This window comes from Nannobrachium achirus (assembly GCF_963921795.1).
Source record: "Nannobrachium achirus genome assembly, chromosome: 13".
Classification (NCBI taxonomy): Eukaryota; Metazoa; Chordata; class Actinopteri; order Myctophiformes; family Myctophidae; genus Nannobrachium; species Nannobrachium achirus.
The window spans coordinates 17,918,862-17,933,065 of NC_137833.1; the positions used below are offsets into that span (position 1 = coordinate 17,918,862).

The window sequence follows — 14,204 nt, forward strand, 5'->3', positions numbered from 1 at the left end:
TCCTTTTATTGAACAATAAAGTAAATGCAGAGTCTGTATACAGTAGGAGAGAAAGAACATGTGAGTTGACGTAATTGGGGACAGTGTAGAGAGTCATTGCAGCCCAAAATGTCTTCAAGTCCATACATACATGCTCTAATAATAATAGTGATACTGTACACAGTATTCTGTTTGATAACCACCCTGTTTCTACCTACAGCCATGAAAGTGTTATGTGCAGTGCATCACTTCTGTCTTCCTTCCAGGGTGTCCTGATCACATCACCCAAAACATGTCATTTTCAGATCCAGCATGATCTATAGTAATTGCTGGACTATAAGCCGCACCTGAATATAAGCCGCACCAGCTACATTTAGAACAAAAAGGACTATAAGCCGCACCTGAATATAAGCCGCACCAGCTATATTTAGAACAAAAAACAAATGTTTACATATATCCTCCTGTTTCCGCGAGAATTTACTGTAGCATTATCTGTGGGACACTTCCGGAGAACAGCAGACAAACAAGCTCACGCCGCGTCGCAGATGGAACCGTTGTGAGCTTGTAGATCACACTCGGCTGCGGCGCCGGAAGCTGCCGCACACCTTCTGCGCAATGAACGATGGGACGTTGGAAACTCATGGATAAGCCGCACCTGACTATAAGCCGCAGGTGTCCTTCCTGCTTCCCGCTAGAGTGCCCCTGGTGGCCGTTGTATAAGCCGCAGGGTTAAAAACTTGGGGAAAAAGCCGTGGTTTATAGTCCGGCAATTACACATTTCTGTCTTATTTCAAAATGGCTCAATGAATTTTAGTGCAAGCTTTGCAAAACTCTAATTTAAATCAGCTTGGACTGAGCTGAATATGTGCAAAAGACTCTTGGAATTCAAGGTTTTTGTCACATTTGAGTATGTTCATGTAGGTTTAATTAGTTTGTTTCTGCAGGCTCCAGTAGATCCCATAAGCCAAAAGCACTGGAGCCTTTTAATTGGCCAGTCCGGCAAAACTCTTACCATAGCCTGGATAGAGGATTGCTCTGTGATTATAAAACATTAATAAATAAAAAATGACCTAATTCCTGGCAGAGTTAGTTATTGCTACAAAGGAGTAAAGCTGCACAAACAACTGAGTACACAACACAACACGTTGGCATATTCAGAACTCTAATTGCACCCAGTCTGCCTTTTGTCTTGGAAGTTGGAACCATGAATTATCTTCCGAATGTTGCATCATGATGAACATGCCCAATAATTAAAATAAAAGGAAATTGGCTGATCCGCCTAGATGTATTCCTCCACATTAAAGAGACAATACGTGTGTGTGTGTGTGTGTGTGTGTGTGTGTGTGTGTGTGTGTGTGTGTGTGTGTGTGTGTGTGTGTGTGTGTGTGTGAGAGAGAGAGAGAGATAAACAAAAACCTCTGTAATGCTATCATTTTAATTAGGTCAACACTCTTTACTTTGTACAGTACTACTTACTGTATGAAGGGGAAAAGGCTAGAGGGAAGTGCATGCTCGTATTGTTGTTACCATGTTGCGTGACATGGTAATGTGGGGTCGTATTGTTGATTTCATGCCTTTGTTGGCTTGAATGTCTGCATCTTTATGCGTTTGTCTGTGAATGGCTTTTGCATCTTGGTTGTGTGTGTGTGTGTGTGTGTGTGTGTGTGTGTGTGTGTGTGTGTGTGTGTGTGTGTGCGCGCGTGTGTGCGTGCCTGCGCGCGCATGTGTGTGTGTTGGCCCTCATGGGCATTTGCCTCCGTATATGAATCTTCACAGCCTGTGGGCCTCACTCTGTCAGACAGATGAATGGAGGAGTAGAGGAGTACCACAGAGGCAGAGGGCATGTGTCTTCTGTATGTCGTTGTTGTCGGGTGGAAACCTTGTATGTCCAAAACCGTTTGTTTTGTATTTATCGCTTTAAAAATGATCTAAACTAGTTTTTCACTAGTTTTGTGCAATAGTCTTGTGTGATGAAGCAGGGCTTTACTTTACGGAAAAATGTACACATTTGAAACTTGGAGATACAAGGTTTCTGCCCGACAGTGACGATACGGAGGAGGAAGGCAGAAGAGGATGATGGAAAGAGATGGCAGGAGCAGCTGAAAGACCCATTATACTTCGATGCTGCGGTCGCCAGTTTTTTGCGTGCCGAAAATGGTTGCGATCTCACAAACTCACAATAACTTGTCGAAACGCAAGGTGCTCTGAGCTTGAAGTTTGGCTATTTTCGGTGCCTGACACAGCAGCGCGCAAAAGTATGAATCAGGCATGAGGCTTCTATAGGCATAGGGATTAGAGCTGTGAGAAAGTGAGAAAGAAGGCAGGCAGAGACATTTGAGGCTATATGAAGGTAATGGAGATTTCACTCTTTCAGAAAAGTATTGGCAGGAGGAGGAATGCATAAGACTGGTAGAGGAATTTGAAGACTGGGACATCTGAAAGAGAACACGGAAGACTGGCTTATGAATTCCTGTGCGGTTTTGAAAGTCCAGATGATATTTTGAAGTTTGACATTTTGGCAGTTGCCAAAATTGAAGAGAACACTTCCTCCCTTGTCGGCGATCAATCGGTATATATCGTTGTGAAAAACACAACGATATATGACAGCTGATTTCAAGAAAGGTTGTCAAAATGTTGTCAAGAAAAGTGTTGTGAGGGTAATGAATAGAGAACAAAACAAAGACGGATAACAAGAAGTCACAATGACAAATATACCTAAGGTGCATGCCTGCATGATCAAGCTAGAAATAAAACGAAGCAAATGCTTCTTGTGCAAGTAAAGAAACATTTGCAGCAGATATGAATAGCCAATACAGAATCATAGTCTCTCATGCAGACACATCAAACTTGGCAGCAGACATCATCGATTACACCAATGAAAAATAAACACAGAATCGTGCACTGGCTGCTATTTCTCTTTAATGATATTCATAACAAAATCTGTTTCTGTTTTTTAGGATTACTACCACTGTGGCCTGCAACATGGATCTCACCAAATACCCCATGGATAAGCAGACCTGCACCCTACAACTGGAGAGCTGTAAGAACACTTGATATGTGATAGATAAGCAAATCAGACAGGCCTATAAAACAGCAAACAGTGTGGAGCTCTAAGCTTTGCCGTGGCAGTAAGATGGGTGGGTTTGATATCAGATGGATGCGATCAAACCAAGAGGATCAGACACATGAATCTCTCTGATCTTTGAAACCCCTGGTGTGTGTGTGTGTGTGTGTGTGTGTGTGTGTGTGTGTGTGTGTGTGTGTGTGTGTGTGTGTGTGTGTGTGTGTGTGTGTGTGTGTGTGTGTGTGTGCGTGTGTGTGTGCGTGTGTGCGTGCGCACCAAGGAGTCTGTGAGTGAGGAGGATTCAGCAATAATTACCTATCTATCCGTGTTTACATTTGTTTGTCACGATAATTTGCTCGCTGTCATCAAAACTAGGTCATAGCTTTGTCTCATACAGCGTTCCCTCCCTCCTTTGTCCCGCCAAGCCTCGTGGCGCAGCTGCATGCTGAGCTCAGGCATGCCCTGCCTTTATACTGTTACCAGCTGCAACTAAATATTCCCCTTAATGAGTATGTAAATTCTGTGTTCAGAATTCAGGAGATTAGCAACAAAAAGAAAACAAAAAAACAACAGTGAAGAAGATTTAGTGGGATTAATCAGGATTTAAAAATAACTCTGTAGCGTAACCATTTAAACCATCTATACTTTTTTGACTGGGGTCTGCCCAGGATTCTACACCACCAACCCCCCTTTTTTCCCTCTACACCAAATCCCTTTGTAAAAAAAAAAAAAAAAAAATAGCCGATCTACAAGTGACTTGTTGTGAGCTTGAAAGGTTTTCCCCGAATGTTTGCCCCAGAATATGGACGGACGCGCTAGGGTTCATGTGTGGCTAAGTCAATTTAGATTGTATAAATTAAAATGTTAACCATTTGTTTTAAGACATTAAGTCGAACATGTTTTTCAGTGTAACGGATAGGTGAACCCCCCCTCCCCTCCAGGGGGCAGTTCATGTCTCTCTGCCTGCCTCCATGTAGCCCCTGATGTCCCCTGTGCCTCCTTGCTTTCTCAGCTCCCTGTTATGGGCAGTCAGCGAGGCTAAGCTGTCTGATCCCTGCTAAAAGCCTGCACTGAAGTCAATGCTAAACAAACCCATCTGAAGGGTGCCCCAACCCTACTTAGCACACACACACACACACACACACACACACACACACGCACACACACACACACACACACACACACACACACACACACACACACACACACACACACATCCAGAAGTTAAGGTCACGTACTGTAAATTGGAAATTGGAGGATGATAGATTTTCTGCCCCGACTTTAATAATGCCAGTCAGGCTGAAGTAAAAACACTGTACATTTGTATCAATTTAACTCAAAGAGTGTACAAATGGATCCAAATGGACCCAAAAGTGTCCATTTTGGTTCTATTTGTATACTCTTGAGTTACATTGCCATTCTCTCTCTCTCTCTCTCTCTCTCTGTCTCTCTCTCTCTATCTCTCTCTCTCTCTCTCTCTCTCTCTCTCTCTCTCTCTCTCTCTCTGTTTCTCTATGCCCCCCACCATGCTCCCCCTCTCTTCCTTTGTAATATTCTCTTTCTGATATCACTTTTACGGTTTCTCTGTGTGCCTCTGTCTATCTTCTGTCGCCATACTTTCCCTCTTTCACCCGCTGTCTTTCTGGGAAAGTCTCATGCTCACGTGTTTCTTTTAAAGCCGTGCCCGGAAGCCGTTCCTCTCTGTACAGGAGGACAGTTTAAAGAGAACAATTCTGTGGGGCTGGTGGTGCAGGGCATTTAGATAAGGACGGCGGTAAAATATTTAGTGAGTCTCGACAGGAGGAGAAAGGGGACACTTAAGTTAGGGGACATTTCCGTTCCCGCTTTGCTCATCACTTTAATGAATGCACTGTAACGCCAACACGGAACACGTCGATTGACACGCGTTCCGGAAGCCTCCGTGGTTATTTTAAAAGATGCCCCCGTTTGACACTGCGAGTGCACGGAGGCAGCTCACTGTCACCACTCCGGGCCATGGGGGGCACGGCTCTTTTCAAGGTTGAACGCACCCCCGGAATGGGAAGACGAGATGTACAGTCAACGGTTTCCGTGCAGTTGCACACGATGACGGGAGTGTTTATTTTCGTCCCCAATTTGTGCATTAGCATCAAAGCCTGAGGTCAGGAAAAATATTGTGCTCCACTGGTGATGGGGAAAACAATAACAATAAGGGTGGGAAAAAACTGTGGGAACAAGGGCTTTCCTCATCAAAAGGTCTCCACTATCTCCCATCACAGGACTTTGCTTGCTACATCCTAGTTTACTCTGTAATAATAGCCACAATAGACACTATTATTTATGACCCCTTGGATTTTGGGCATGTTATGACCCAGAGAACATGGTACAGTAAGTGGTAGAGAGCAGTTGTGAACTAATTAGCATTTGAAGTACAACAGTAGGCTATAAGTAACAGCTGGACATCATCTTTCATCATTCATGGTTCAGCAGCCGCTTTTTTTCAATGTTCTATCCTCTAACTCCCTCTACAGATCAATTGGGGGACTGCAACATAGGTTTTAGCTACCTTCCAGCACACTGAAACAGACACATCTAAGTCCTGGTTCCTCTGATCTTTTCAGCTTTGACAGCATTTCATTTTGCACGCCTTTTTATAACTGGGTTATCTGAGCAGAGCTCTCTAGGGACTGGTTAAATATGGATGATCAGTCTGTTATGCTAGATGGAAGTAAATGAACACCCGAGTTATAATAGGGCCCAAGGTGGAGGGGCCTTAATTATTGTATACTTTAGCTATTGAAAAATAGCAGATATACAAGCTCGCGCTGTGAGCTTGTATATCTGCTATTTTTCAATTGTTAAAGCACAGGGGCCCCACAGTGAATCCTTGTACCCAGGGCCCAGAATTTGGTGCAACACCACTGACTGTTTCCATGCTAGGATGTACATAGTGTATAACTAGTGATATTGTGTAAATTAATAATGAATCTCCTTTATCTGTTTGCCTCTTGTCTGCAGGGGGCTACAACATCAATGATGTTATGTTCTATTGGACCAGAGGGAATGAATCTGTCAGTGGATTAGACACACTGAAACTGGCTCAGTACACCGTGGAAGACCATTACACCTCTGTCTCTGAGGCAATCTATGAAACTGGTAACAACATAATTCCCAAAAAAATCAATCCATCTTTCAATTTCATCTCCTTGTGGACTAAAGTATTATTGTGAAGCCTATAACTGTGAGTGAGCAGTGATATATGTCTTGAGTGGTGTGGATTTGAATTATCATCGTAATGTACGGTACAATTATATACCTGTAGCTTATCCATTTTAGGGACCGTACTCAAGTTCCCTCAGCCTTAGAACTAATGTCACCTGTTTTGGTGCACCCCGGTCTTTGTGTCTTTTTCTGTTAGCAAGTACACACTGGTGTTGTTTGTCTCCCAGGTCACTACCCCAAGCTTGTTTTCCACTTTGAGCTGAAGAGGAGCATCTTGTACTTCATCTTGGAGACTTACGTTCCCTCCAGCCTGTTGGTGGTCCTGTCCTGGGTGTCCTTCTGGATCTCACAGTCCTCTGTCCCTGCACGCGTCTGTATAGGTAGGCCACCAATAAAATAATATAAAACATTTGTATTTCATTGCACAGCACAGAAGTAAAAACTAAACTTGAAGAGTGTATGAATGTTCGGTCACACAGTAGTTGAAAATCGATCTATGCATGATTGTTGTTGTCGCTATTTCTATTTGGCCAAAGGCAACAGGCTATCACCACTCTAGTCAACATGCCCACAAGCTGCCAATTTGTCAATGCGTGGAAGGGCTGTGCAAAAAAATCACCATATCGTCACTGTCAGGCAGAAACCTTGTACGTATCTCCAAGTTTCAAATTTGTATGTTTTTCTTCCCGTAAATTAAAGCTCTACTTCATCATACAAAAGTGTCGCACAAAAGTAGTGAAAATAGCAGATCTACAAGCACTAAACGCCTCGCATCGCAAGGCGTTGTGTGCTTGTAGATCGTCTATTATTATTATTATTTTTTAATAACAACAAAAGAAATAAGGTTTTGGACATTCCACCCAACAACGACGATATATTGTATTTTCTTGAAACATGTATTTGAGAAATGTGTCCCCTTTGCCTCCCTGGGTGTTTTTTAACAACACTTCCAAATAACATACTGTATATCTATCCATTCCTTCTTTGCATAGCCTTGATTCAAAGGGCTAAATCCTGCTCAGCTATGACACTATTTGAGTGGGGTCTGTAATGTATTACAGTATAATACTCAAACTGCACACCTTTTCATAGTTCTCAAGTGCACAGTTAGGCTAGTTAGCAAATATTGATAAAGATGCTAAAGATGGTTTGAGGCCATGCTATTACTGGACCCTATGTTTTGTTTATTACATATGGATCAACTACAAAAAGTTACCATCACTGCAGTACCAGATGTGAATTCCACAGTCACACTCATTAAACAAACAATGTGGGCCATCAAAGACTTTCTTAGGAAAGGGTGTACTTTTAAATCCTTGGGCTTTTTCTTTGAAGATAATATACCTACAGTATAGAGCTCAAAGTAACATTTAGTACAGATTCAAGATTGAATCATTTATTGCCATGTAAACTTTACAGTTTATTTATAATTGTTTCCCTGTGCTCAGAGATAACAACAGTAAACATAACCACACAATACATAAAAGAAGCATCCACAAATACTTTATACTTTATTATATATACAATTATTATTAGCAGCTTAAAGTGGCAAATTAAAATGCATGCTTAAGGGGACTGTACAAGTTTAAACAACCATCATTTAGGATGTGGATTTGCTCCAGGATAAGTGCTACTGTTGAAGCGAGATGTTCTGGTGTTAATACTTTGTAGTCTTTTACCGGAAGGGAGATAATTTAATAGGGGATGGATGTACAGAGTCTTGTAAAAAGTTCAAACTTCTTCACTGGATGCGAATGTGGTTTATTGCCTAATGAGTTCACAACCAATTATTTTTGAAGCTGTGTGCAGCACATTGATTTTAGCTGATTTATTTTCTGTAGAATTGCCAAACAGTACAGTTACTGAGAAGGTGAGCAAACTTTCTATTACAGCCCTGTAGAGCTGTGAGATTGCAACCTCACATTTCCTAAGCTGCATTAGAAAGAACAGTCTTTGGTGAGCTTTATTCTAGAAGATGGTGAAATTGATCTCCAATTTTAAGGGAGGAGGAGATTGTTGTCCCAGGAATTTGAAATGACCCACATGCTCTACCTCGTTGTAAAAAAAAAACAGATTTATCACATTAGTTTAGTTTTGTTAAAGGAGTAGTTCACCCCCAAAATGACTTTTTTTCTATTGATTACTCATGCCATGGAGAGTAGAGTTCAATAATATTTTTTGGTTTTTGTTACATTCCTAAGACAAAAATTTTATTTGAGTAAATTTACCCCCATTGATTCCGGATGGTGACCCGTTTCGAAACGGGTCACCATCCGAAATGAATGGGGGTAAATTTATTGTTATCACATTTATGTCTTAGGAATGTGACAAAAAACTAAAAATATTATTGAAATCTACTCTCCATGGCATGAGTAATCAATAGAAAAAAAGTCATTTTGGGGGTGAACTACTCCTTTAATGTTAAGTTTTAGATTGTCCCTAATACTGTAAGCCCTCTCATCTTTCAGCATCAGCAAAATGATTTGTCTTTGCTGTGACAGGTTGGAAGCGTGGTACTGAACTCGGCCAGTGGTCAGCTGCCAACAACTGAAAAGAGTTACCCCACTGAATTTGCTCTGCACATGTCACATGGGACACAAATTTATTCTTCTCTAATTTAATGTGACCCTAACCCTTTTGTCGGAGGGGTTTTCCTGATGGTGGATACCGATATACAGTATCATTTTAGAACTGGAGATGCAAACGCTGCCCGGACCAACATCTCCTATTCAGTGATCCTTATTGTGACCTTAATTGATTGATTGATTGATTGAATACTTGATTAGACAGAAATGTAAACAGCAATGTAAACAGTCTGACATTTGGGCTAAAAGGATAAGGTTTCCATTGTGGTCATACTGTATATCTATTAAAATATACCTATACTTTAATGATTGTGACTGTGATCTTTGATTTTTCAACCCAAAAATGAATGATGTGTTTGAGGTTGCCTACCGATCATTCCCACAAAGCTTCATGAAAATCCGACCATGAGTTCTTGATTTTGACCATGGTCTTAACTCACTTAGTGCCGGTCGACTCCCAGATCGACATTGTTATTATGGACGTCCCTGCCGATCAACTTTAATCGACTTTTATATAAAAGCATTGTTAAAGCATTTATTTGGGTATTTCGACGGAGCAAATCGGTTTCCTTACCTTCAGCTGGTTATAACACGAAACCGTGAAAAAAAAAAGGATACGATTATGACGTCACCGCTAAACCAGGCCTTCCTGTTTACAATAGCATCTGCTAGCCGTTAGGCTCAATGCAAACCATCGTCCCTTACGCAGCTTCACTAGGTCGGATTTTGATTCGGAAAATTTGTGCGTGACGTCTGTATACGATCCGTTGCCCAGACCGATGGTGGTTTTAGACGATCAAGCACGAATTGAACAGGATTGAGCACAGAGGCCCCGCCGCTGATCTCCCATTGTGAATCAATGGAGCGACGTCACCTTCCCATCCTTTAAACATGGTTTCTTCTGAAGGTTTTAGTGTTACGATGGCGCACTCTAGTGGTCTTTTTGTGGTGGTTTATCATCATGGTTTTGAAAACAATGAAATTATACCCTATCATGTTAATAAAATATAGCTATTTCCCGGCAGTTTTAGCACACATCCATATTTTAAGTTCGCAGGGAATGTTAACTGTTACATTGACCTTTGTGCTAAGATCCAGTGCTTAGAGCCAGTTAACCAGAAGATCTCCACACTGGTGGGTTTTGTGACTTCTTGTTTCATTTTCTGTACCAGGAGTAACCACAGTGCTCACCATGACCACTCTGATGATGGGAGCAAGGACTTCGCTGCCCAATGCCAATTGTTTCATCAAGGCCATCGACGTCTACCTGGGCATCTGCTTCAGCTTCATCTTCGGAGCGCTAATCGAGTATGCCGTGGCCCACTTTTGCACCCTGAACCACCCCGACACCAACATGCTCATGGTGAGTACTAACTAAGTGCATTTACTTTAACTTTTTCCCTGCCAGATGTTGTTATTTATTATTGGGTTTTGTGCCAGCAAAAGCACCTTACCTTTGCGATGATATAGACAAAGATGTATTCATTTTTTTTTTAATTTTCTCTTAAAGAGGTGTACCGTGGCTCTACCAGCAGTAGGGGGCAGCCTCATGCAAGAATTAATGTGAAAATGGTTTTAGATAGGCTCTTGCTTGTCAAGGCTGCTCAAGGCTGTGCAGTCGCTACAGAGCAATAGATCCAGAGAAAAACACATGGTGTGTTTTGTTACTCCATTGATGCTAACGTCCAGTGGGATTTTGAGAGTACTTTTACGGGAGCTGTTTCAACGGTACACACCCGCGCGACCCCTCATCAGCTTACAGACATCAAACCAAGGTACAAAAGAACGAGCCAAAGAACGTACAATTGGCGTTCCGCCGCCGTCAAAAATGGGGCGAACAGGAACGTTCAAAGCGTTGATAGAGTTAATAATGGCAAGTTAAATTTTTTTCCACAATAACAAGAAATATAATCCAAAGTGACACTGACAAGCTAACCAACATAAACAAAACTAAAAGTCATTAGAAAAAGTAAAAGTACGGTATATAAAAAGACCACAAGGGGCTTGTGAAAAGATCTCCCAGAAGAAATTTATCAAGGACAAAATGTGATTTCCATCATCGATGCTGTGGTCATTTCAGTTATTTTAATCAACCGTGTCATCTTCATTGTCATCCTCCTTCTCCTACTATTCATCATCACCCGTAGCATCATTATCATCATCATCATCATCATCATCATCATCATCACATTTAGTCCTCAATTTCATCTCCATCCTCTCTTGGTAAGTTCATGTTCCTAGTTTTTGGTCTCAGACAATAATGAGTCATAAGCATACTGGTCTTCCTGTCACTGCTGAAGTCAAGTCAACTTTTCTTTGTTTCTTTATCACTGCTATGTGTCACCGCAGTACCGCCAGCAGATGCAGGAATTCGAGGACGAGATGAACGGCATCGTCACCACCATCTCCAGCGACCCCAACAACAGGGTCAAGCGGCGCAAGGAGAACGCCACCGCCGCAACTCCCCAAATGGGTCCTACGGCCGGGGACACGGAACTAACCGTCAGACCTTCCAGTCCCACAGGCAGCGAGCCCAAGCCAGAGGGACCCCCCGAGAAAGCCCCCAACCGCTGCCTCACGGCCCTGTGCCTAGTCCGCAAGGTCCTTTACCGCTTGATGAACTGCTGCCATGTGGAGAACCCCCACTACATAGACAACTACTCCAGAGTCACCTTCCCTCTGTCCTTTGTCATGGTCAATCTGCTATACTGGATATACTACTTGTACTTCTAGTGCACGGCAGAGTGTGGTGGTGTGTGTCCCTGAGAATGTGAGTGAGGTAAGGGTGTCCATGATAGAGGGAAGTGGGTTTTACTATACGTACCTGTATGTTTGTTTTGTTTGTGTGTGCGTTATGTATGCTCATGTGTGTTTCCGATTGTGGCCATTTTGTACATTTGGGCTGAGTTGTGAAGAAGGAGGACATTTCACCATATACTGTAATACGGATTTGTTCAGGACCATTACATTGCTGGTTGTGAACAAAAGGTAAAATCATTTCTATTACAGCTCTTTTTACTACAAACTACAAAGATAATGACCCGAAGATTTTACGTTTGATCCATCATTCATCTACATAAAAGAAATGATTTGCTCACTGTGAGAAGATCATCTCTGTCTCTCATTTGCAGCAATCACTTTGGCATATCAACTGATGTTCTATATATACCGTAGAATAGATAATCACTTTCATTCGTTGGTGCATGTGGTTGGTTATCCAACCATGGGCAAGGAATGCTGGGCGCAAATTTGTTTATAACATACCCATAGCCTTATGTTGTTATTTTATTTTTTTACCTCACAAAGACGAGAATATATCATTTAAAGAACTTGAATAAATAGATTAGCATTACTGTCAACGAGGAACTGCAATGGTAGTCCTGCTGGGACTTTCCGACAGTGTGGGGAGGGTAAAATCATAGCCGGCCTTGCCATTACATGAACTCTGAAAGGTCACTGTTTTTTTTTGTGTGTGTGTTTTGGTTCCTTTGTGTGCGGATAAACTTGAGTCTCTCCTCGGCTGTGAATTCTACCAAACCATCCTCAGCAATCCTATTGTGCATGGCGACTTTTCAGCAGCAACGTTGACAGTTAACCGTGCAGTGGAACGAACATTGGCATGTGCAGATTTTTCAGCTTCCACATTTTCCGTAGGAAAAGCTTGCACTGATTGATTGGTTTGTTTGGCTGACCAATCCTTGGACGCTTATCACCCTCTTACTAAGGGAAAATAAAGGCTACCTATTTGGAAAACGTAGATTATTTGCTACCGCTTGATATGGAAAAGATGAGAGCTGTAATTGAATGATTTGCTATACTTTCTTTTCTACTATTGTTCGGAAAATGGCCATATACCAGTTTGATTCTTTGAAATGGACTCACTGATACACTACGTACAGCATGTACAGTTTCCATCTCTGCCTGCAGGAGTGCAGGTAACGTATAATATTTAGAGTAGGACAGGAAGAAAGAAATAATCTATACCTTACCACCTCTCACTCACCTTCTCTCTCTCGCCAACTCTCATAAATCTAGTGGCCTTTTGATCCCTTCACTGCTATAACGGAGGTACAATCTGAATGAAGGCCACCACAAGGACATACAGTATATGTCACTCATCACATACAGTCCTGTCTCACTACGGTTTTATGGGTGGGGTGGCTGCTGACAGCCCTACAGTAACAGGACAAGTGATGGCATGGATCAAACACCACCTGTGCAGACAGGTAGCCTATCATATGCAGTATGTCTCTTACAGTAAGTGCTGCTGGTAGTATTTTTCACTCTGCTTTTGTAGTCCATACAGTACTGACAAGTACTAGTCGAACCTTGATGTGTTAGATGTGTTTTGGAGTGGTTTGGGGAGTGACTTGAATACGGATGATGCAGCTCTCATGGTATTTCGTCAGGAGGATCAGTCGGGAAAACGCTTGGATGCGCTAGAGCTTGAAGTGTAATGCGTACATTTCCTTCTATTCCTTGCGCTATCATCCTCTGTTGTGCGAGGCATACCATGGCAAGATGAGGCGTGCATGGGGGTTTTCACTTCAGATAATGGTTTCACTGCCAGTACTGAGAACCAGAGAACCAAAGATTTTAAATTATGATTTGACTATCCTTCTTTGTTTCCCTTTAATTTAGTATCGAAACTTCAACATTTTAAGCTGTGACGAGCCTTTTCTGTCTGTTGGGATGGCTGCTTGTAAGTTGTAATAGGACCCTGATTCTAAAAACACCCTCTAAAGCATAACCTACTTTAAGTTTCCTTAAAAACTATTTCAAAAACAATAGCAACAACTATTGTGACACAGATGATATATTATATATATTATATATGATATATTATATCAATAATATACCTTAGAGGAGTTGTGTGGAAATAGAAAAAAGGTTCCCCTCCTTCTGTGTTGCCTAGAACTGGAGGATTGATTTGGGGGTTTGTATTGTAAAGTACAATGTGTGATGTCATCAAGTTGTACTTTACAATACAAACCCCAAAATCAATCCTCCAGTTCTAGGCAACACTTTTTTTCTATTTCCACACAACTCCTCTAAGGTATATTAATGACATATTTCAATAGTGAAAATGGGTGGTCTGCCCCTTTAAGTACAGTACTATGTACTTATTTACTTTATACCACTGGGACGGGGAGCATGGAGTGACAGACCACCAGAGTTTCTCCCATTATCTCATCTCATGGAACAAGTGGGGTGCACTCCTCTAGCTCGGTAAACACCAGACCCAGGTGTCCTAATGAAAAAGAAAGGAAACAACAAGCGGCCATCTCAACAGCAAAAAGAGGCTATTTTATTACAAAGCACATCCGTTTTTGTTTTGTTTTGTTATCATCTTACTTCCAGTTATTCACAAGGTT

The 14,204-nt window shown here is 41.8% G+C and overlaps 1 protein-coding gene across 1 annotated transcript in view; it reads left to right on the plus strand.

Annotated features, from left to right (window-relative positions):
• LOC308297008 (gamma-aminobutyric acid receptor subunit pi) overlaps positions 1–11,562 on the plus strand; it is a gene marked incomplete at its 3' end in the record, with an annotated part of 19,778 nt that extends 8,216 nt beyond the window's left edge. The window contains exons 4-8 of the mRNA XM_080740389.1: positions 2,937–3,019; positions 6,041–6,178; positions 6,472–6,624; positions 10,002–10,192; positions 11,179–11,562. Of these exons, the coding sequence (XP_080596515.1) occupies positions 2,937–3,019; positions 6,041–6,178; positions 6,472–6,624; positions 10,002–10,192; positions 11,179–11,562 (949 nt within the window). The remainder of the gene's footprint in view (positions 1–2,936; positions 3,020–6,040; positions 6,179–6,471; positions 6,625–10,001; positions 10,193–11,178) is intronic.
• Positions 11,563–14,204: the final 2,642 nt, after the last annotated feature.